Source organism: Octopus sinensis, linkage group LG6, assembly GCF_006345805.1.
Source record: "Octopus sinensis linkage group LG6, ASM634580v1, whole genome shotgun sequence".
NCBI classification, from domain to species: domain Eukaryota; kingdom Metazoa; phylum Mollusca; class Cephalopoda; order Octopoda; family Octopodidae; genus Octopus; species Octopus sinensis.
This window is the reverse complement of record NC_043002.1, coordinates 89318282-89342854: the sequence shown is the minus strand read 5'-3', so window position 1 is coordinate 89342854 and position 24573 is coordinate 89318282. Positions and strand designations below refer to the sequence as shown.

Sequence of the window (24573 nt, the reverse complement as noted above, 5' to 3'; positions counted from 1 at the left end):
GCAGGTGGATTCCGCAAATGTTTTCTAGGAATTCCGCGATAATAATTTTGGGAGTTCTTTTAATAGCATTTAATAAAAAAATTATTTTATAATAACAAATGGCAATAGCCATTTTCAAAATACTAAATTGTTTTTTTTTTGTTTTTGTTTTTTGCAATAAATAAATTCTCTCAAAGAGTTTGTTTCGTTTAAAGTTATATTAAAATTAAATTAGTAGAGCACAACCATAAAATATATTTAAAGATTTTGTGATCTTTGGAAAATCGTATAAGGTTTTTCGTAATAGAATAAGTTTGAAAACCATTGATATACAAGCTTCTTGATTTGTATTGTTTAAAATTCTTTAATCACTGATTTTAAGCTATAATGTAGCAGAAAATAGAATTAATATCGATCGATGTCTGGCTGGAAACATGAAGAGCTTTCATTGTTGTCATAGTTGTTTGAATTACGGCCGTTTTTTTCACCCCTGCCTCCAAAATACAATGATTGTTTTTGTTTTTTTCTTTATGCTGGGTCTTAATTTGATAGTTATTTCGTTCTATGAACACTTATTAGTTCTTAGTGATAAACGTCTTCATGTCATCTGTTTAGAAGGACTTTGATCGAAACTCCCCTCATAGCAACCAACATTACTTCACTATATGTTAATGTTTACGTTACAAACAGAGCGTTAACATCAACAGAACTGTAAATTTATCAATATTTATGTTTCTCCTTTATTTCATTTCTGTTGCCATTTTATTATATCAGTGATGCATATAACACAAAAACACACGCACTATAAGTGTGTGTGTGTGTGTGTTAGCATGTATGTGCGCGCACGCGTATGCCAATTTTTTTTTTTAAATCGGGAATTCCTTCGATATAACTCGACAAGATTTGACATTTCAGTTCAGACACCACCCGAAAGATGTTTCTTGTAAAATACACTAAAAAAACACTTTTTTTTAAAGTTATGAGAAGAAAAAAATCGACTCGTGTGAATTATCCGAAACTCCCCTCCCCGCCTCTGAATGTTTTTTTTTTTATATAACAAATTCCAATAAAATCGTAGGCTACACCACCTAAAAGGTATTGATGGAAAATTTCGTTATAAAATACCCATTGACAGTATGTTACGAGGGAACAAAGTCAGGATAGGGGTGGGTACACTTGTGTAGGTATGTCTATTATGTCTTATCGTATATCAATATATTTACACTCATCTGAATACATTAGATTTCTTGCTTGGTAAGCAGCGTAATTTTTCTTAACTATCTAGTAAACGGTACTTTTATTGGAACATAACACATGTCTATATGATACATATATATAATACAGAACCAAATTCGGAAGGAAAAAAAATGGAAAACAAAAAAGAAAGAACTGGGAAGTAGTTATGGAAAACGTCACAATTTCATTTGGCTTTCCTAATTTATCGAAATAAATAAATGTTATAAATTGTTTTAGAAATAAGATAATAGATAAGTTGTATTTCCCCTCTGGCCGAGCTTTCTCTTATCGTATAGAACTCTACAAGTTTGTGTAATTGTAAGGAATTTTATCAAGATGAAGCATAAAATACATGGAAGGTGGGACAGAAATTTTTTTTTTAAAGTTCTCTTTTGCAGTCGAAACTTCCGATGTTTGAAATAGAAATTCGAAGACTTGTTTTGAATAAATAAACATCAGGTGATGTGATTCACTTATTTTGAAACATTTCTTCATTCGTTTCAGTATTTCAGAGATGTCTCACGTTTAATTAGAGGAGTACTTTTGATTTTTATCTCACATTTTCTCTTGGTGCATACTTTCTGTTTTCAAGATGCTATAAATCTTATTGTAATATTAAATTTCAATATGTAATATTCTAATTTTAGTTCAATGTTGAATAATGTATTAGGTAAAGATCCATGTATTATTACTTAATATATATATATATAAACTATAATAAACTTAATGTATAGTCATATGCATTTTAACTATTTAATGCAATAAATAATAAACAGATTTGAAGCTAACTAGAATTAGATGGAAGTTCTCCGGTATTTTCTTTCATGTAAATAAATGTTTGTTAATTTAAAAAAAAACTAGCAGAGATATCAGGCGTTGCCTGTGTTACATGCAATTGAAGAATTAGACTTTTCTGTTATTATATTTTCTCTAATGAACTGGAATACCTATGATTCGAATTTCATCAAAATTGCAGATGAGGGTTCTTTCCCTCTTTACACACCCTAAAAAAATTCTAATCATGACACATGTATCCCATACTACTGATCTTTATGTGCAGCTTCCAAAATTCCAGTCTTATGGAACCTTTAGCAGGATTTTGCTCCTGAAAAATGGAGGTCATGGAGCTCTAAAATGTGGTAGTTAAGGCCCCTATTGGGGGTGGGTGTCTTAATGTCAACCAGAGAAATTGAATTGTTGAGAATCTTTTTAACTTAGGTCTTATATGTATTGTTCGAATTTCTTTGAAATAGGAAATATATGTATGTTCACTGGGTTTGTAAAAGAGAGCAAAGCTACAGGAAACCAAAAGACGAATGATCACAATAAGCAGTCAGCTATCCTACCCTAGTTGTTACTACTCCCTGATGTAGGCATTCCTCACCATACAGGTGACAGGCACAGCCGTAAGATGCATTACGGATCTATAGCAATTGGAAGGGCATGACCCAACTCAAACATTAACAATTGTGTGACGTGAGGGCAAAGGGGAAATGAAAGTGTCACCTCTGGAGTTTCCAAATGACCACTATACTGATAGGTAACTGGACAGAATAAATTTACAATCTATAAATGTCTTTCAATAACCAGTCTCTCATCTTCATCTGAGAAGGCCTTGAAATCAATGTTACCATTGGGGGACTATGTGTGACCCAGTGATAATAAAAAGACTAAAAGGAGGTCTGCAACCAAATAACTTTACTGAACACTTTGCAACTGAATCTCATTTACTTGACAATTTATGCACCACATTGCAGAAATCACAATCTAAGTGTATGTCAAAGCAAACTCTTACACTGTTGTACCATTGAATTACAAATAATGCTCACCTTTTATACTCAGGTGACCCTACAGCTTCCAAGAGTACAACTGTATTCGTCTTTGCTTAGATAAAATGACTAAATTGTGGGTGTTAAGTCCCCATGAAGGGGTCTTTCTGTCTTCTAAGAAGATGAAATTTTAGAAATATTACTTCATTTGTGTCTAATATCTACTGTTAAACTTTCATAAAGATCCATTCAGTACTTTTGACCTAGTTTTAGATCATAAAAAATGACTAAAATTTGGGAGTTAAGACTCCCATCAAGGGGTCTTAGAATCCTCATGAGAGGTGGAAACTTTGAGAATACTTCTTGATGTGTGTCAATTATCCATGTTTGAAATTTCATCAACATCGAAAATTTATGAATTTTCATAGCGGTTCTGCCCCCTTTAAGCCATCACAAATTCAAACCAAACATACTGCATTATACCTGCCCTTATGCATTGAATCTAAGTTCCAAATTTCATAAGGATTGGTGCAGTAGTTTTCAAATGCATTTACAAATACACATAAAGACATTGACTTTTATATAATAGATATGAATATGCACATATACTTACATGTATGTGTGTGTGTGTATTAGTTATATATACATATATACACACACACACATACAAAGATAGATTGATATATACAACTGAGTGGGCAAACAAAAATATGAGACACTGCCTAGTGCTTCTTTTTATATTTTGATAAACTTGGTACTTATTCTATCAGTTTCTTCTTGTCAAACCAGTAAGTTATGGGGATGTAAATCAACGAACAGTAGTTATGAAGCAGTGATGAGGGAGAAACACAGAGACAAAGACACACACACATACACTTACATATATACATATATATACGATTGATTTCTTTCAGTTTCTGTCTACAAAATCCACTCACAAGACTTTGGTTGGTCTGAGGCTATAGCAGAAGACACATTCCAAATCACCACACAGTGATACTGAACCTAGGACCATGTGTTTTGGAACGAAGTTTCTTACCACACAGCCACACCTGCACCTATGTATGTGTGTGTATGGGTCTATATATGTATGCATGTATATATGTGTATATGTTTGTGTACATATTACATATATCATCATCATCATCGTTTAATGTCCGTTTTCCATGCTAGCATGGGTTGGGCATTTCAACTGGGGTCTGGGGAGCCAGTAGGCTGTGCCAGGCCCAGTCTGATCTGGCAGTGTTTCTACAGCTGGATGCCCTTCCTAACGCCAACCACTCCGTGAGTGTAGTGGGTACTTTTTACGTGCCACCTGCACAGGTGCCAGACGAGGCTGGCAAACAGCCACGATCGGATGGTGCTTTTTACGTTCCACTGGCACAGGGGCCAGACGAGGCTGGCAATGGCCACAATTGGATGGTGCTTTTTATGTGCCACCGGCATGGAGGCCAGTTGGGGTGGCACTGGCAACGGCTACGTTCGGATGGTTCTCTTATGTGTCACCGGCACTGGTATCACAGCTACAATTTCCATTGATGTTGATCGATTTCGATTTTGATTTTCACTTGCCTCAACAGGTCTTCACAAGTAGGGTTTATGTCACAAGAAGGAAAGGTATGCATAAGTGGGCTGGCTACGTCCCAGGTAGAGGCCACAGGTTATACATCTACACATATACATATACATTTATATCTATATATATACATCAATATCTATAAAGCTGAAATGCGAAAAAGTTGTTTGATTTCTTGGTTATTTGTCTCATTTTGGGATGGGAACAGTTTAAAGGGTGGTAGATGGGGTCGGATTGGCACCAAAATTTACACTGGGGGGTAAAATGGGGTGGGCAATGGTGTGAGGAGGGTTGCAAGTCGCTTGGGGCTACCGTTTGGTTGCCATGGTGAGGAATATGGGAAAAATTGAGTTTTATGGGATAGACAGGTTGCGCTGTTTGAATAATGGTGGCTTTTCATGTTGCTGCAGGGGCTAGAGGCAGTTATCTTTAATTGTGGGTGTAAAAATTTGGGGGATTTTGGAAAGTGGGGTAAAAAAAGAGGGCAATAAAAAGAACCAGGCAAAGAAGACAAACAAAAGAAGAAAGGGAAAAGGAGACAACACGCCCAAAACAACACCACCACAAAACCCGAGTGAAGCACAGAACAAAATAGCTAGTCTATGTACATCTATATATATATATACATCTATATATATATACATCTATACATATACATATACATCTGCATATATACATTTGTGCAGATGTATGCATATATATATATGATGATGATATATATATATATATAATATAAGATACGTATGTATGTATGCCTGTATATATGTGAGATAATAGTTTCACTTTAATAGATTCAGTATTAAAGTGAAAATATCTGACATTACAATAGAGATGTTATTGTTTCTCTTTTGACACTTAATACTGAAATAGTGGAGGATATATGATATTGCTGTGGGCTCGCACTAGGCAAAAAGTTAAAAGTTTTTTTTTTGGCCTATGACACTACATGGACCCTAAGTAAGGAATGGGTAAAATTTGAATGAAATTGATTGTGTAGTTCTCAAGTTTTAAGGATTCACACAGACAGACACACACACATTCTCATCTTTATATATATAGATTAACTCTGGTAAATTCAATTAAGCTTAGGTGATCCATTGCTGTCTTTCAATTTCTGTGATGTAAAATATCCCAAATTAATACTACTACTTCTGTAACCTGTGATCGAATGCTAAGCTAACCAATAAAACCAAAAACTAAAGTAATAAAATTTATTCAGTTATTATGAAAATATAGTTGTTTTTATAGAGCTAAGTAAACTAAGACAAATTATTCGCGTGAACCTTTCTTTCAGTTTTGTCACAGCTTGAAGCAAGCTTAAATGTTTCTTAAGTGAATGACATCGATAGTAACTTTAAGAAACGAAGACAGTATAGCTTTAATCGACTATTAGCTGTAATAATTTTAAACACACCAAGGACATTTTTGGCCTAAGCTCGACCACTATAATTTGCAGCAAATCGAAGCAATTTTATATTTTGAATCAGAAAATAAACAATCACAGAACATTGTTCACGATTTATTAAAAACATTTGCTGTTCCTTAATTTAAAATGTGTTTGATTTGTACAGTGGTCGAACTTTACACCAAAATGTCTTTAATCTGGTTAAAATTATTACTACTGTTTGTTTAAACCTGTTATTGCTTAAGAATTATTGTTGTTATTCATTTATAGAATGAAAGAACAAATTAAAGAAAAATATTAATCGAATAATTTCTATTATTTTACCCGAACGGAATCTTTGTGCCGGTGGTTCCCAACTATTTCCTTTTATTCATGTACCTATTTGATTCCTTTTTTTACTCGCGTGGACCCACATGGCCAACCAGTGTTTCAAAACGATCACACATTTTTATAATTAATTATTATTAGGAATCGTATGAAAATATTTTGTATAACCAATTTATTGCACATAGAATTTTAACAGCAAAATTTTATGCAGACTCAAGGGTTATATGGACCCCGGTTGAGGACCACTACTCTATGTGGTCGCTCGGTTGACAAGAATGTGTCGCCAAATCTTCTTAATTAATGACACACTCCCTACCACCACCTTAAACTAGAACTTCGAAAACATTTTAAACAGTCTTATGCAATCACACCCACCCAACTTTAAACAACATACAAAAGAAAACCTTAACTCTATCCAAAAATATCCTCTTATGATAAACAATTTGGCCGAAGCACAGCAAAGTAAAAGAGAAACTGCTGTTAGCTAGTTTCACTTATAAGTGGCACGTTACAATCGCAGGTGATTGTCACACTCACGCACACGTTCGTTTGGCTAGAATACCATCATTCGATTTTGTTAGAACTACCGTACCTTCTTTGTCATTGTATATCATTATATCATATTTTGGGGGAAAAAATTTGTTAGTTATAAAAAACCTTCGCCGGCATTTCTTTTGATAAGGGACAACTCCGAGGGGAGGGATTGCTCTATTCAAATTATACATCTTTTTTTTTTATTGAAAAACAAAAAATGGTATTGTTTGCATAAATTGGACACAGAGTTAGTAATATATCCTGTCTATTTCTTATATTGTTTTCCTCGGTGATTTCGACAATAAGTCTTCTAGCTGTTTGAGCGATAGCAGGATTTACCATTATAGGATACTTGTATCTTTATGCACAATGAGCATGACAGTATGTGTGACATATCTGGCCCTTTTAAATCACATGTACAATCCACCTGACAGGCATGGGATCTTTTCGGTTTGAACAGCAGTTTTTTTCCTAGCGGTGTCATATGAAATTGTCACCCATAATTATGACCCTAGTATCGATCTATTGCATTTCAATCTGTTTTAGGGTTAGGGGGAAGGGTATCTTTTTTTCTTCACAAATGTAAATAAACCCAATCTGTTTCTTAAACGAGGGACATATTCATACGGCACAGAGTGTTTTTTTTTACCTCAATAGACGTCAGTGATTGGTTGAAATTGCAGAAAAGAAAACAACAAATATCTTACAATCTATAGAATTTTCTCAATAAAGCCAAGAGAAAAAGATGTTTTATAAACACATTCTATCAGTATACGAAGTTTAAAATTTTTTAGTTACCTAGAAATTATGTTAAAAACTGCCGTTCAAACCGAAAAGATCCCAGGCATGTGAAGACCATGGCCAGAGCTTCAGCCATCAGACCATTAAAAAATAAAAAGATTGCGGCATGGAAAATACAGGTTAGCCATGCAGAAACACACAAATACTGTTAACTTCACTTAAATATTTATTGTTTGTAATACAGTGTTGTTCGAAACTGCAACCTGGTCACTGGCAAAAGTTGTGCTGCATAAAAATAAACACACATCGCAAAAAAAGTATCTTATTTTACCCAAATGGCTTAGGTTGACCCAACTGAAATAAAGGAAATTTATAGACATTTAAATTTTATTGCTTACTATTTTATTACAAAAAGTTGTAATAAATACGTCTTAATAATAAATCATATTTTTCTTTCACGCTGTTTTTATTGAAAGAGCTGTTGCTATATTTTCTTTGGGATTAGGTTGATGCTCTGCTTACAGTAACCATTAGTGGCTTATTTATACGAAAGGGGTTCTGCATTTCCATTACTTTTAGATATATGTAAAGAGAAAGCAGTATGTTTAGCTCCTTGATTTGGGGATTTTCATATCTTGTCATGTCAACTGTTTGCAGGTTGGTTTGGTTGCCACTGAGATGAGTCTAATCATGAAACAAATCCTGCTCAATGTAAAATACCCACAATCAGTGCTAGAGCCAGTGGGGCTATCTAAGGATGACTAGGCCTGATGAGATTGGTTCTAGACTTTGGGCTAGAGGTGGATACCTCATATGTGATTCCATTATTTGTGGTTTTTATTCACTCCATCACATATCCTAAATGCTGTGGTAGAGGTGGGGGGTTACTGAATCCATAGCTGAGTGGTGCAAATATCTGAAATATTGTAATTTTCTGCCGAATTATATTTTTTGATTAATGACATTTGAAATGTCCAGGGGAACTGTGTTGCTGACAACAGAGTTTTTGTTATCGTTAGCGGTTCATCTGACTGAAGTATTTGGTGATTCTCATGAAGGTGCTTGGTTGTGCCTCAGCCATTTGGTCACCCATGGTAATACCATGAGTAGTTTGGGTTACCTTAAACATTTTTTTATTGAAGTGTGCAATTGGGTGGATGCTTGTTTGCCTTTTTAACACATTGTTATTGTCCATTTACTTTTGTGAGCAGTAATAAATCTTTTCTACTCTAGGCACAAAGCCCAAAATTTTTTGGGGAGGGGGACAGTTGATTAGATTGACCCCAGTATGCAGCTGGTACTTAATTTATCAACCCTGAAAGGATGAAAGGTAAAGTTGACCTCGGTGGAATTTGAACTCAGAACATAAAGACAGATGAAATACCTATTTCTCTACTACCCACAAGAGGCTAAACACAGAGAGGACAAACAAGGACAGACAAAGGGATTAAGTCGATTACATTGACCCCTGTGCGTAACTGATACTTATTTAATCGACCTCGAAAGGATGAAAGGAAAAGTCGACCTCGGCGGAATTTGAACTCAGAACGTAACAGTAGTCGAAATACCGCTGGGCATTATATGACAGTAATATAAGTTAGTTATGAGAAACAGTAACTTAACACTGAAGTATTTTATTGGAAAATCTCCAGTTTGATCTGCTTAAGTTTTAAAACTATTGGGTGAGGCATGTGCAATTATCAACAGGAAATAATTTTTCTCTAACACTAATTCCATAGCATATTTAGAAAAACATATCACATGAAAATTAGTCATTAAACTAATGTTGTTGTTGTCTTCTGTATAATTATTTTTAATTTGTTTTTTGATTCTCACTACAGTGAATATGTTGACACAAAGTTTTTCAAGTGAAAGAAGCATACAATTGGAAATTTCTAGAAAGACTGGGAAAGTTTCTGACAGGTATACAAATGTCGTAGGTCATGCACTGGACTCTCAGCTGTTGGGAATGATTTCACACGCACACTAGGTTGAGCTTGTATAGCCCAGTTATGTTGGTGCCGTTTTATTGTCAAAGCCATCATAGCAATACCTTCATGCATTATGTACAACATGCTTTGCACTCTACACTGTGTTTCAAATGAGAATATGGTCTCATTTTAAACATAGATATCCTGTGACTCTCTTTTACTCTTTTACTTGTTTCAGTCATGTGACTGTGGCCATGCAGGAGCACCACCGTTTAATCGAGCAAATCAACCCCAGGACTTATTCTTCGTAAGCCTAGTACTTATTCTATCGGTCTCTTTTGCCAAACCGCTAAGTTACAGGGACGTAAACACACCAGCATCAGTTGTCAAGCGATGTTGGGGAACAAACATATACACACACACACACACACACACACACACACACATATATATGTATACGACGGGCTTCTTTCACTTTCCGTCTACCAAATCCACTTGCAAGGCTTTGGTCGGCCCAAGGCTATAGTAGAAGACACTTGCCCAAGGTGCCACGTAGTGGGACTGAACCCGGAACCATGTGGTTCGTAAGCATGCTACTTACCACACAGCCACTCCTACGCCTAATAATGAAAAGTAAAAAAAAGAAAAACTGTACATTATTCCAAAAGTTGAAAAGAAAAAAAAGAATCTGAAATCCTAAACACATTCAATTTTAAATAAAGAATTATCAACTAGCATCATGGTTTATTCTGCAGTATAGGACAGTGAGAATGCTATGGATATTTAAATTGAAGTAAAAAGTGGGTGGGATAGGGGATGTCAAAGAATTGATGTTCTGGGAAAGAATGAATCTCTTATTATAAAAGGCAGATTTTATCTGCCTCCCTTTGTCACTTATAGAAATCTACAATATAGGATTTCTTCAATTACAATTTACCTAGCATTTTTAAGAGTAGAATGCATCGGGTCATGCCAGGTCCAGTTTTTAAAATTTAAACTCCAATTAAGCAAAATTTACAGAAAACTCACATTCTGGTGTGTATGTCAAATGCTTTTCTTAGTCTGGTTTACAGCACACGCAAACGCACACACACAGTGTGCAACGAATAAAGTGAAACTAATTCACTGTGTGTGTGTTGACAGGTAGACAATAGAATGTGATGGCGATGTAATATTTGTTTCTGTCTATCACGCTGATAGATACATGAGTAAAATGTATGGCAAGCTAAGAGATAAGAGTGAGTGAAAATGTTCTTGGAAGAGAGTAAATAGCGACAGAGTGATTTGAGGAAGACTAAAGTGAAAGTATGAAACAGTGTTTATGTATAAACAGACGACACTTATATATAGTTATTAATAAATGTATGCATCCGTTTAACCCTTTCGTTACCAAACCGCCCGAATTTACCTATTCATATTTAAATGAGAATATCAGAGTAAATCTCTTTAGTACATTCGTGAAAACACGTATTATACTTCGTAAACACTTCAAATACAGTTTTGTACAAAAATCGAAGTGTAATTTTAATTCCGTGAATTATGGGAGATTTTTTTCTGAAATTTGTTCCTATTGTGTTTTCAAAATTTGTAATTCTGACAAAAAATGGATACGAATTTCATTATATCAAGCAGCGAGTCAGAATTCGAAGGATTTTCTACTGAAGACCTTCATAAATCTAACTCTATGACTGAAAAAAAAAAGCATCTTTATATAAGAGTGAAGTTGTGTGTCTGTCTCCTACGATTTAGATTCGTAACTACTCCCACATTTTGCGGTGCAGTTTAACCAAAAGCGGGTATCTTATAGTCGTGATTCATATCGAGCCCTTCTGGGTATTAGCGCGCGTCTACGATGAGTCTATGATTTAAAAAAAATTTACCATCATATTTTTCCATTTTAATGCATTTTTTCGCTTTTATATAAGGGAAGTAACTCTCTAAAAATATCTACGATGTGTCAACGATTTAAAAAAAATTTACCTTAATTTTTTTTCAATTTTTAATGCATTTTTTTGCTATTTTTTGGCTATAACTCTCTAAAAATGCTTATATAGTTATTTCCCTTACAACCCGAGCAACGCCGGGTGATACTGCTAGTCTATATATATAAACGGCAAAATGTCTGTGTGTGTCCTTTATACAAATCCACAATTTTTCAGTTAGAGGGCTCGCACTTTCTATGCTCATTCAAAACCGTCCAAGGGTAGTCGTGCACATCTTTACATTTCCCCAGTCACCCCGCAAAGCCATTAAAAAATCAATAGAAGTGACTTTTTTTGTGAATTTTCTATCCAAAACCCAATCAAAATGCCCGAAACTTGATACGCCAATTGAATGCCAGCTAGCTGTATGTGATTGGTCAGAGATTTGGACAGTACTTGTGTGTATGTGCGCACGCACGCAGCTGTATATGCATGCACTAGCACTATGACCCGATGTTGCCGGGTCATAGTGCTAGTGAGTTAGAAAAGATCTGTGGTACAAGGTACTGTATAAAAGCAGAGGAGGTGTTATATGGGCTTGGTGGATTTTGTATGCAAATACTGCTATGGAACAGAAACCATTGTCTCATAGTAAAGAAAAAGTGTAGAGAGACAGCATACCTATGGATCAAAGATTGTGGTGATTTGGTAAATAAACGTTTACTAATCAGTCAGATGGCTTTCTTTTAGATAGGGGTCAAGGGTGTGTGTGTGTGTATGTAGAAGCAGTACTATCTCACATGTGAGTACAGTGTTCCATTGTGATTCCTGAACTTTGTACAGATTTAGTAGCAGATCAGAACTGAGATATTTCTTAGTTGGTTTAAGTTTTTATCTATGTTATGAATGCTAGGAAAAATCCTGAGAGTTTGTGTTGGGCTTAGCATGTGTAGCAAATTTAAAGGTTTTACTTGCATTAAGCTGGCAGAATCATTAGCATGCTGGGCAAAATGCGTAGTGGTATTTTGCCCGTCTTTATATTTTGAGTTCAGACTCTGCTGAGGTCGACTTTGCCTTTCATCCTTTCAGGGTCAATGAAATAAGTACCAGTTATGCACTGGGATCGGTGTAATCGACTGGCACCCTCTCCCCAAAATTTCAGGCCTTGTGCCTATAGTTGAAAGGATTATTACATAGTGACATAGATATTTGTTCCTTTGATAAGTACTGTGATTGTGCCCTTGCATTGTTGAATGAGATGATATTACTACCATATGAGGCACGTGGCCTAATGATTAGAGCAGCGGACTCGCGGTTGAGGGATCGCAGGTTTGAATCTCAGACCGGGCGATGTGTGTGTTTATGAGCGAAAACACCCAAGCGCCACACGGCTCTGGCAGAAGGTAATGGCGAACTTCTGCTGACTCTTTTGCCACAACTTTCTCTCACTCTTTCCTCCTGCATCTTGCAGCTCACCTGCGACAGACCGGCGTCCCATCCAGGTGGGGAACCTATACGCCAAGAAACCGGGAAACCGGCCCTTATGAGCCAGGCATGGCTCAAGAAGGAACAAACCAAAAAAAAAAAAAAGACAAACATATAGCATCGCAATTCATGTACATGTTTCATACAGTTTGTATTTGTTTATGGAGAAAGAAACTTTTTCTTATTGTTTTTGTGTACTAACAGTCAGTTCTAATAGAACAAGCTCTTTGCATAGAGGTAGTATATTGAAAAATTATGTACAAACTGATGATGATGATGAAGCTATATGTACAGTATGTCAGATATGCAACAGCTTCACCTAGTTCAAGAACACACTGCGTAATCCAACATACAGGGGTTTATCACATGCAGTACTATGTTGCATTTTCTTGAAGTTTCTCCACCTAGGGGATCTTTTCGGTTTGAACAGCAGTTTTTAAAATAATTTCCACATAACTAAAAAATTTTAAACTTCATATACTGGTAGAATGTGTTTATAAAACATCTTTTTCTCTTGGCTTTATTGAGAAAATTTTACAGTTTGTGAGATATTTGTTGTTTTTTTTGTCTTCAATTTCTGCAATTTCAACCAATCAATGACGTCTATTGAGGTGAAAACATTCTGTGCTGTATGAATATGTCCCTCGTTTAAGAAACAGATTGGGTTTATTTACATTTGTGAAGAAAAAAAGATACCAATCCCCCCCACCCCAAACTCTAACCCACCCTAACTAACCCTAACCCTAAAACAGATTGAAATGCAATAGATCGATACTAGGGTCATAATTATAGGTGACAATTTCATATGACACCGCTAGAAAAAACTGCTGTTCAAACCGAAAAGATCCCGCCTAGGTTCTGATGAAAGCCAAAGAAGTGGGCGAGGTGGGTTCACTTGTGTAGCTGGTTGCCCACAAGCATGTATAATTATGTTGCAGCCAAGAAAAATGTTTGGGATTAATGTGGTTTTTGAAGCTAGCTTTTTTTTTTTTTTATCTTATTAATATGCTTTTAGCATCTTTTTAAACAGGTTATTCATTATTTTGTTATACACAAATAGGTTTTTAAAACAAAGTAACCAATAAATTTTCTGGATTTTTTTCTAAATTTTTAAACTTTAAAACCATTTTATTTAAACTTTCCATGTGAGATACTGGAATTTTATATTTTGTCTCCAGTTTGCCACAAAGATTGAATACCACAACTTTAGTTACTATACTTTCTTTACAACCAATTCCATTACTAATCAGTATCAATTATGTCTAGTGAAATGTCAGAGTTCATGATGTCCATTTTAAGTTTCATATGACAGCTATTACTACTGTCTATCTGTCATAGCAAAGTTCTGATTTCCTGTTAGTCTACAAGAAATTCTTATGTATTTATACTGAATACACAATATCAAGTTTTTTCCTACAAATCACTCACCATTTTCCAAATGGCACTTGAATTTTGTACTCTCTGTTGCTAACAAGCAATTAGATCTATTGACCCATAGGCTTTTGAACTCTGGAACATTCTTTCAGGCTTGGGTCTTTCTAAGCTTCCCTTTAACCCTTTCGTTACCAACCTGGCTGAAACCGGCTCTAGCTCTGAGTACAAATGTCTTGTTTCCATAAGTTTTGAATTAAAATCTTCCACCAAACCTTAGTCACAATTTATGTTCCTAATACTAGCTGAATGATAACTAAGTTATTTTACTAAATTCTTTGTTATATTTAAAGTAATTGAAACAAATACAGAGCATCTCAAAATAAATACAGTAGCGAAAGGGTTAATAGATGCTGCTATTTAAAACAAATGAATACCAGCATATAAAAATATCCTGAGCCACTGACCTGAAGCTTTTATATGTTGCCTCCTTTTGAGAATTACATCAGTTATATGTATGCATACTTGCGTTAAAAAATATTTTTCGTTTTTTGTCTCCAATAATAGGTGCTGGTGAACACTTGGAAAATACAATGACTGCATTTCGACAGTGAGTAAATTAATGATTTCAGTTAATTCTTTTTTCTCTAAAAATGTACAAATGTTTTCTATTTCACCACTTCATACTTCATTAAAATCAATTAATTTAATCTTGACTTACAGATCTAATAGAAAATATTTGAAAATATAAACTTAGATAAACATGGCAATATTAATGGGGTTTTGCTTTGACAGGTTAGGTGTAACCACATATATAACTAACCAAATTAATTAAAGGTATTTTTTTTTCTTAATGAATTTAAACTTTCAAGTTGAACACAAATGACTGCTAAGTCTGATTTCACTTTTGATCTTTATTAACTACTGGCAGAGATACCCAGCCTTGCTCGGGATTAAAATAGCATAGTTTTTTTATTGTTTTACTTGTTCCAGTCATGTGACTGCAGCCATGCTGGAGCACCGCTATTGGTCAAACAAATTGACCACAGAATTTACTCTTTGTAAGCCTAGTACTTTATCAGTGTCCTTTACCAAACCGCTAAGTTATGGGAATATAAACACAGCAATATCAGCTGTCAAGCAATAGTGGGGATACAAACGTGCACACACACACACACAAATATCTATACATATAAATTTGACATGGACGATTCTTTCTTGTCTTAGGATTCACGATCAAATGACTGGGTGGAATTGGACAAAAAAATTACACAGATGTGAAGAATGATCCCGTGGTGATCCTAGGCTTTGTATTTTTTTCATAGCGCCCATGGTTACCGAGATAATCTACTCTAATAATACTCTTGTGTCTATGAATGAGAAAGGAAGGGGTGATAGATGAATAAGGAAGGAAGGGGTAATGTCATACTTGGTAGTGGGATGATGAAAAAATAAATCAAACAGTTTCAACTCTGTATGAATATATGTGTGTGTCTATGTAAAAGGGTGGGTGTGTGTTTGTGTGACTGTGTGTGTGTGCACACGCAATGGAAGCGGGATGGTTCCTCTTTGTTCGCTTAGTATTTGGGTATATTTTTTGATTTCACTGTTTTTTCGTTGGTCAGTTATTTCTGGTGTCTTTACAGAGAAATGTTACTCTAAAATTGTTTTTTAACATAAGCATGCCCAAACAAGTCGAATGCTTACACATGTCAAAAGATCAGTCAAAAGGGGTGGAGGATTTTGTAGAAGAGGTACTGTAATCTTACAGGTGGAGCAGCGCATGCCGGGAGTTTCTCCAGTCCACTTTTTAGCTCTGCAAAATGGGCAGATTGTGAACATGCAGCCTATTTGAACGTCACTGTAGTCAATTGTAGGATCATAGTTGAATGCTGTCATTGACCAATGTGAGGATCATGGCCTTGAGTAGGAATTTCGTGCAACCCTTCGCTGAGTTGTAGCTTCGAGTTGTTGTTGTCTTTCCCCTGTAGTTGTCCGTAGCATGCGCAGCATGCTGAATGTTGCTCATTGCTCTGGGCAGCTCGTTGCAGAGGAGTGTTGGTGTCTGTTACTTGCATAGGTCTTCCTTGGAGGCACATGGCCTAGTGGTTAGAGCAGCGGACTTGCGGTTGAGGGATCGCGTGTTCAAATCTCAGACCAGGTGATGTGTGTGTTTATGAGTGAAACACCTAAGCTCCACGTGGCTCCGGCAGAAGGTAATGGCGAACTTCTGCTGACTCTTTCGCCACAACTTTCTCTCACTCTTTCCTCCTGCATCATGGAGCTCACCTGCGACGGACTGGCGTCCTGTCCAGGTGGGGAACCTTTACACCAAGAAACCGGGAAACTGGCCCTTATGAGCCAGGCATGGCTCAAGAAGGAACAAACAAAAATAGGTCTTCCTTAATTATTGAAATAAACTCGGTTGGTTTTCAGCTAAAACATTTGTGTGTCAATGCCTGAAGGGAAATCATGGGTATGGAGGAACTTTCTAAAAAAACTGATTAGGAAAGGTGGTGTAGAACATATGTGGTCCAGTAGGGGTGATTAAAGAAAGGAGAATTGTGGATATTTCTGGTGAAGAAGTGATATGCAACTTGCTAATATATTAGCAGGTTAACAATTCAGTCACATCTAGAAAAAATACTTAATAAAGTAACTTCTTCATCGTTGCTTGATCTACTGGAAATAGCTGCCAAATCTCCAATAAATAACAATCTGAAACATATTGGATAATATGGATAAGCTATCTTTGGAAAAGAATGACAAGATGTTCATTGTTGGAGTTCTTTGATCATAAGTTTGCTTGATCAAGGCTGATGAGAGTGTAAAAAACAAACAACCTTGTTTATAAAAGAAAAGTAAACAAACATCATTTAATCACAAAATTCACTTATGAGAAAGAAAAGTGGATTATGCTGGAAAGAAAACCTTAAATTTATCCATTGGGATATCTATCCTTTTTTTTAATATTTATAAACATTGGAGACATCCATACCAACCTTTCTCATCTCTCCTCATACACTCCAAACATTCAAAAGTGGGGCCTCTACTTAGGTACATTCTTTGCAACACTAATAACCATCTTTACATCTTGTCTGCTAAGTCTGATTTCACTTTTGATCTTTATTAACTACTAGCAGAGATACCCAGCCTTGCTCGGGATTAAAATAGCATAGTTTTTTTATTGTTTTACTTGTTTCGGTTATGTGACTGCAGCCATGCTGGAGCACCGCTGTTGGTCAAACAAATTGACCACAGGATTTACTCTTTGTAAGTCTAGTACTTTATCAGTTTCAAATAAAAAGAAAATACAATTCATTAGTTAGTCTAGCAAAACATTTTTGCCTACTAGTCAGTCAGTCCTCTCTCTCTCTCTCTCTCTCCCCTCTCTCTCTCTCTCTCTCAATTAATCAATCAATCAGTCAAACATAATTTATTGATTAATCCAATTTCTAGCATCAAAGTAATCTATCAAAGCCTGCAAGTGATTTTTATCTTTTCATCAAGAGAGAAGGGCAGCGTCCATGACCCTTTACAAGACTTCCAAGACTGGTCACAGAGAAGGGCGGGAAGAAAGTATCTTTCAGCCACAGAGTGAACTTTGCTAATTGCATCCAACAGCCAGGTGGTAGTGTTAACCCTTTTGATACCAATCCGCCTGAAACTGCCTCTGGCTCTGTAATACAAATGTCTTGTTTTCAAAAGTTCTGAATTAACATCTATCAAACCTTAGTCACAATTTATATTCCTAACACTAGCTTGATGATAATTAAGTTATTTTACTAAATTCTTTGTTACTTAAAATTAATTGAAAGAAACACAGAGTATCTAAAAAAGCAAATATGGTAACAAAAGGGTTCCCAACTGACAGATTAAGTCTACCACCTAATTTGGTGATGGCAGGATTTAAACTTAGACCACAAAGAGCCAGAACAAATATTGCATTTTTATCATTCCACAAAACTTTACTCTGATTCTCGAGTCACACAATTAAGTGATAATGGTTTTTCATTCTCCATTTTATTATTAACTTTCACATCTTTGAATAAGAAATGATTTCCTTATTCTACTTCTCTTGAAAAAGAAATATTATAAATTCAAGTTTGAGGTATATTGAATACATTTATTTTTTTTCTTTGCCTTGAATTTATATAAATCAATAAGTAATTAGAAGACCCACCACCACAACAGAATTGAGATCCTAAAACCAAGGTGCCATGTAAAAAGCATTGCTGATGGTACCACATAAAAAGGACCCAGTACACTTTGTGGAGTTGTTGGCTTTAGGAAGGGCATCCAAGCATAGAAACCAGGCCAAAACAGACTGTGGTATCTGGTATGGCCCCTGGCCTTACCAGTTCCTGTCAGGCTGTTCAACCAATGCCAGCATAGAGAATGGATATTAAATGATGATGATGAATTAGATTGAACTATTTAACTCAACCAAAGTAATAATGGTTTCAAATTTTGGCACAGAGCCAGCAGTTTTTGAAGGGTAGGGGAAGTTGTTTACATCGATGATGAAAGGCAGTCAATCTCGGCAGAATTTAAACTCAGAATAGAAAGGCAGAAGAAATGCTGCTAAGCAATTTACCTGGTATGCTAACAGTTCTGCCAGCTTGCGCATTATAAATCAACCCAAGTAATAGTGTACTTGCCTTTGCTACAAACACATTATTCCAGTCGTGTGATTGTCAGTATTAAAAATCTTGTGTTTTATGGATTAGTGTAAAATCAAACCAAACAAAAGTAATTTTCCTTTGTTTTAAAAATGATGAATGACTTACTATTTTACAGTGCTACAAACACAGGAACAGAAATGTTGGAACTAGATTGTCATCTAACTAAAGACAACCAAGTTGTTGTTTGCCATGATAACAATTTGCTTCGAACATGTGGTTGTGCTGTACTTATATCCCAAACAGATTATAAAGTGAGTAGATATAAGGTTCATAGGTTTGTTCTTTCCTGTATATTGTACATTATTGCTTATTGCTTGATTGACTGAATATTGTTTTAAGAATGAGATAATTACCTTATAATTTTGTTATATATCCATTTGTCTAATAAGCTTTACATTACATAAGTACTTCAAAATGTATAGTGGTTCCTATATAAAAGTTAAACTTCTATTTGATGTGTAGGATATTTTAAAAATAATTCTGTGTTGATAAAAATTTTTGAGATGTTGACCTTAATCCTTGCTTAATTTATTGTAGAATACATTATCGCTGATGAATGGAGTATTTGTATTGTTAATAACTGCACAAAATTATATAAAGGTATAAATGGAGATAAACAATTGTTGATTTAGTTACAATATCAAGTATTGAAGATAGTAATCCTCTTAATGCTTAGCACAAGATGGGTTGAAAGTTGTGTTTGAGTCATCATAAAGCCAAATGCCATTTTATTTATTTGCAATAATTCAGTGAAAGAAAAAAAGAGAACATAATTACAAAAATAAATAGTAAATAAAATTTAAAAAACAAAACAAAACAAAACCAGTAAGCAAATAATCCAAATATAGGCATGCACACTCTCTCAATTATACATTACAACAAGCGACACTGTTGTTTCCCTCTAAAATTCTGAGACACTCAAAACATTCATAGCATTGCTCCAGGAACAAAAGCACAAAAGTACTTTTTCAAGATTCATCTGATAGTTCTGCATTATGGTCTGCATTTATTTATGAATGCAGTGACTCCCACCTCCACTGCAGCATCAAGGATGTGTGATAAAACAAATGAATCACTAATGGTGGTTGACATAAGCATAAGAAAACAAATAGGAAAACAGCAGAAGTTCTTAACCAGGGTCCATATGACCCCAGGGTGGGGGATTCATGCAAGCAAAATAGTAAATTAGGGATTTACAAGTCATATTTTAAAGGTCCATAAAAGAATTTTGATTTAGTTGGGCATAAGAGAGATGACTGCACTGGTGTGGTCATGTGATGCGTATGGATGAGGACAACTGTGTAGAGAAGTGCTGATCTCTAACTGTAGGAGGAACCTTTAGAAGAGATAGACCTAGGAGGCATGGGATGAGGTAGCGAAGCATGATCTTCAAAAGTTGGATCTCACGGAAGCGATGACAAGTGATCAAGACCTTTGGTGATTTGCTGTGCTTGAGAAGACTCGTCAAGTGAAATTGTAATTGTGGCTTGTGTCAGTGACATATAAAAGCACCTGTGCCGGTGTTACATTAAAGGCACCCACTACACTTTTGGAGTGGATGGCATTAAGAAAGATATCTAGTTTTAGAAATCTAGGCAGACTGGTACCTTGTATAATTCTTCAGCTGGCCAGTTCCAGTCAGACCATCTAACCCATGCCAGCATGGAAAGTGGATGCTATATGATGATGATGTATTTATTGCAAGAAACGGCTAGGTTTCTTCCTCTAATATTTTACATAGATCAACCTACACAAGTGAATGTGTGAAAAGCAAAATAGGAATTTTGAAAGAAGTATCTGTGAAACTAGTTTTTAAACACTGAATGGCTGTAGGGGCCCACCAGAATAAAATTGTAATCAAAGGGGTCCATTCATAAAAAAAAATGGTTGAGAACCACTGATCTAGAGAAAGCTTTGTATTCTGGTTATCATTTGAAAAACAATGTAAGGATTAAATGGCTTGCAAGAACTATTCAAGTTAATAGGAATGGGTAAAATAAGATTAATATCCTTACTGAAGACTTTCAGGTTCAAGTGGATGTCCCTAAGTCTCTCCCAAGTCCATTTCCCTTTCAGTCTAAATCTAAAACCATGCAAGAGCTTCATAATGGATGATTTAGCATTGTTGATAACCTGTATGGTGGACCTCTACAACCCATATGAGTATGGATTAAAACTGTTGTTAAAATTATGGGATGATGCATACAATCTGACAATACTTGACATATACAATTTTTCACTTACATTTATGCTTATTATCAAGCCAAGTTACATGGCAATGTTCAGATATTTTATTGGAAAAAAAAAAAACAAGAAATAATGTAGAAATTTCAGTATGCTTCACAAATTAATTTATAAGAGCAAGAAATTGGGATCTCTGCATATTGTCATTGAAAGTAGACTGACAGCAATGTGGTTTTATTCTTTTACTTGTTCATTCCAAACCCTTGGGGTTAACAATATTCTTGGTTTTGCTGTGTAATACTACTATAAATAATAAACAATTAGGATTCCCAACTCTTAAAGTACCCACATAAAGCTGACTGTGTGAAAAAGCATGTATCTGCTATTTTCAGTCCAACAATTTATGATGATAGCCTTTTGAGGTTTATTAATGGTCAAAGCAAAACTGAGTCAACAGGAAATTAAAACCTTTGAAGTTCAAAAATGTAAACCAGTTCAATTCACTGCTATTCTAGCACTAAAACAACTGACACTGGCAAATTTTCCTGACACGATTGTGGCTTCCTGGGCAGGAGGTATAATATTTTTGATGAAAAGGATAATTTCTTTAGAAACATATTTTATTAGTAAGACTTTGTCAATTTTTCTATTCTGATTTACTCTTCTTTCGACATGTCTTTGATTTCAGGATTTACCACCTATGAAAAATGAATTACCCCTAGATTTCAACCCCAGTGAGTATTGTCTTGGTTGATTATTTAAGTTGATAAACTTTCTGTATAAATGCATAAAATATAAACTTAATCTCCATTAATCCTAGTCACGAATAAAAATGAATAAATGTTATATTCTATATATTATCATTATTATTCATATTTTCTATGTATAATATATATCACGTATTATTTTATATATTATTATTCACATTATATATATATATATATATATATTATTATTCTAAATATAAAGTAGGATCTGAGGCATGTTTTAAAAGAATAATCATGCTGTATTATGTAATAATCCTAGAATAGATTACCATAAACATTTCTGCATTTAGCACAAACGTTTGAACCACAAATATAATAATTTTAGTTTGAATTTCAACTGAGTCAGATCTACCAGATAAAGTATAAAATTGTAAGCTAATCAGAAATTCTTGTCTAGTTAGTTCAGTAGAATAACTCAAAATGGATGATATGATGTACTGTGGTTTGAGCAGATATATTATTAAAGTATTTCAGTCTTTTTGTATGCCAGGGCCTACATTGTCAAACCTATCCTTCCATTTTCAAAGACAGTAGTGCATGACTTGAGCTAGATTTACCCAATGGTTCCTTTATTTTTCAGAGGTTAGGGTATGATTGAAGGTGATTTAGCTGTATTTCTATCAGGTAGAACTACTACATGGAGGTTCCATTGTTGGCTCATTAACAAAGTCATTTCATGGCTTCAGTGCCTCTCCACTTTCTTAGTTCATTTGTGCTTCCCATTTATTATGAAAGCTATTGAAGAACATATTGAGGTAGAATCATTTTTTTAAATAACAATACTTACCCAGTCTTGTCAATCACGATTTCATTAATTTTATGAAATTATTGACATATTTAGAAACTAGTTCACCTTCGTTTCATTCCCTTGCAATAATTTACCTTGCATGCAGAGATATCCTTGTCTCAAAAACTGTTCAAAGGAGAGAGATAAAATACATTTTTTTATACAGTTCTTATCTGATATTACTTTTTGATACTGTCTGGTTAAGATTTTATGAAAGGAAATTACCCTAGTTCTACTTTTATGATTATTCTATTTTATTTTATTTGTGTGTGTATGTGTGGATGGAGTGTTCAAGCTAAATTTGATAGTTTGTCTAAAAGAAAAAGAGAACACAATATCCCATTCAAAAATAGAAATATTTTTAAAAAATCAAAAGATATCAACTATATTATGGCTGAGAGATAACAGTTTATTCAAAGATGCCACCCTCAACTTCCACCATTACCTGAAGACAGGTCTGGAACCTGGTGCATGTATTCATAACTCCTAACTGTCTCTGGGAAGATCTTTGAACACCTTCTTGATCTTGGCTACAAGTTTTGCCTTAGTGTTGCAGATGGAGCAATTAGTGTCTCTCTCTCTCTCAACTGTGACACACACAGTAATCCATAGGATTAAAATCAAGGGAATTAGGAAGTCAGAAATTGGAGCTTGTGAAGTTGTAGAAATTCTCTGACAACCACTTGTGACCCTTCCCAGAGGAATGACAAAGAGCCGAATCTTGCTGCCATACATATGGCCTTACAGAAGCAACCCTTTCTAACCAAGGTTTAACAACAGTCTCCAGCGGCTTCACATAACCATCTGAATTGAACCTAAGGCCCTTACCAAGGAGGTGGGGTGACATGACATCACTCTCACTGGAGACTCACCCTATGTCCATCACAGTCCTGTTGTCCACAGCTTCGTAATCTCCATTGCAGCTGTCCATGTCATGTTTTACAGCCCTTACAGTGTTCATAGAGCATTGAGCAACAATCATGATGTCAGTATTTTGATACCTGCTGAGAAATCATCATGATACAAGTAACTCTCTTCCAATATTCAGATGGCTTCCACTTCTCCATGTCAGCTAACATTTTCTCAATTGCACCTTTAATCCTTATGCTCTCCGGTGCCATTAACTGTTCGCCAATACATCAAGCTGTTCCTGAAGAAAGGAAACCTAAAACATTGTTAAATTTATCCCAAATACCCTATGTGTGCCTGTGTGAGTGCATGTGTATGTGTACATACATATCATCATCATCATTGACATACATATATATACATGTATATGTTTATATATAGATATTTATATATAAATTTCTCATTACAGATGTGTCAACTGTAGGTGTCAAGGACCGCCACATTCCACTCCTTAAAGAGGTCTTTGATGATTTCCCGTCCCTACCTATCAACATTGATGTAAAGGTTGATGATGATCTACTCATTAAAAAGGTATTTTTTTTAATAAAATAACTCTTATGAGAAATTTATTTGATTTTCTTTTCTTCATATTTTTAGTTTTCTGTTATCAGTATTGTGGATGTTTACAATCTCTCATCATCATCATCATTTAATATCCATTATCTATGCTGGTGTGGGTTGGACAGTTTGACCAGGGCTGGCAAGCTGGAAGGCTGCACCAGAGTCCAGTTTCATTTGGCGTAGTTTCTATGGCAGGATGCCCTTCCTAATGCCAACCACTTGGAGAGTGTAATGGGTGCTTTTACATGCCACCAGCATGACACCAGTACCTTCCACAACTGTGATTTTACTTTGCTTGATAGATCTTCTTCTCAAGCACGACATAATTCCAAAGGTCTCAGTCATTGCATCCTTGAGGCCCAACACTTGAAAGGATCTCTGCCACTTTGCTTCTGTGAAGCCCA

At 35.2% G+C, this 24573-nt stretch overlaps 1 protein-coding gene across 2 annotated transcripts in view; it reads left to right on the top strand.

Annotated features, from left to right (window-relative positions):
• LOC115212822 (lysophospholipase D GDPD1) overlaps nucleotides 1-24573 on the top strand; it is a 53116-nt gene that overhangs the window by 12912 nt on the left and 15631 nt on the right. For both annotated transcript variants that reach the window (XM_036504147.1, XM_029781584.2), the window contains exons 2-5: nucleotides 14844-14886; nucleotides 19077-19212; nucleotides 21834-21879; nucleotides 24018-24139. In XM_036504147.1, coding sequence (XP_036360040.1) covers nucleotides 14870-14886; nucleotides 19077-19212; nucleotides 21834-21879; nucleotides 24018-24139 — 321 coding nt within the window. In that variant the 5' untranslated portion in view covers nucleotides 14844-14869. The remainder of the gene's footprint in view (nucleotides 1-14843; nucleotides 14887-19076; nucleotides 19213-21833; nucleotides 21880-24017; nucleotides 24140-24573) is intronic.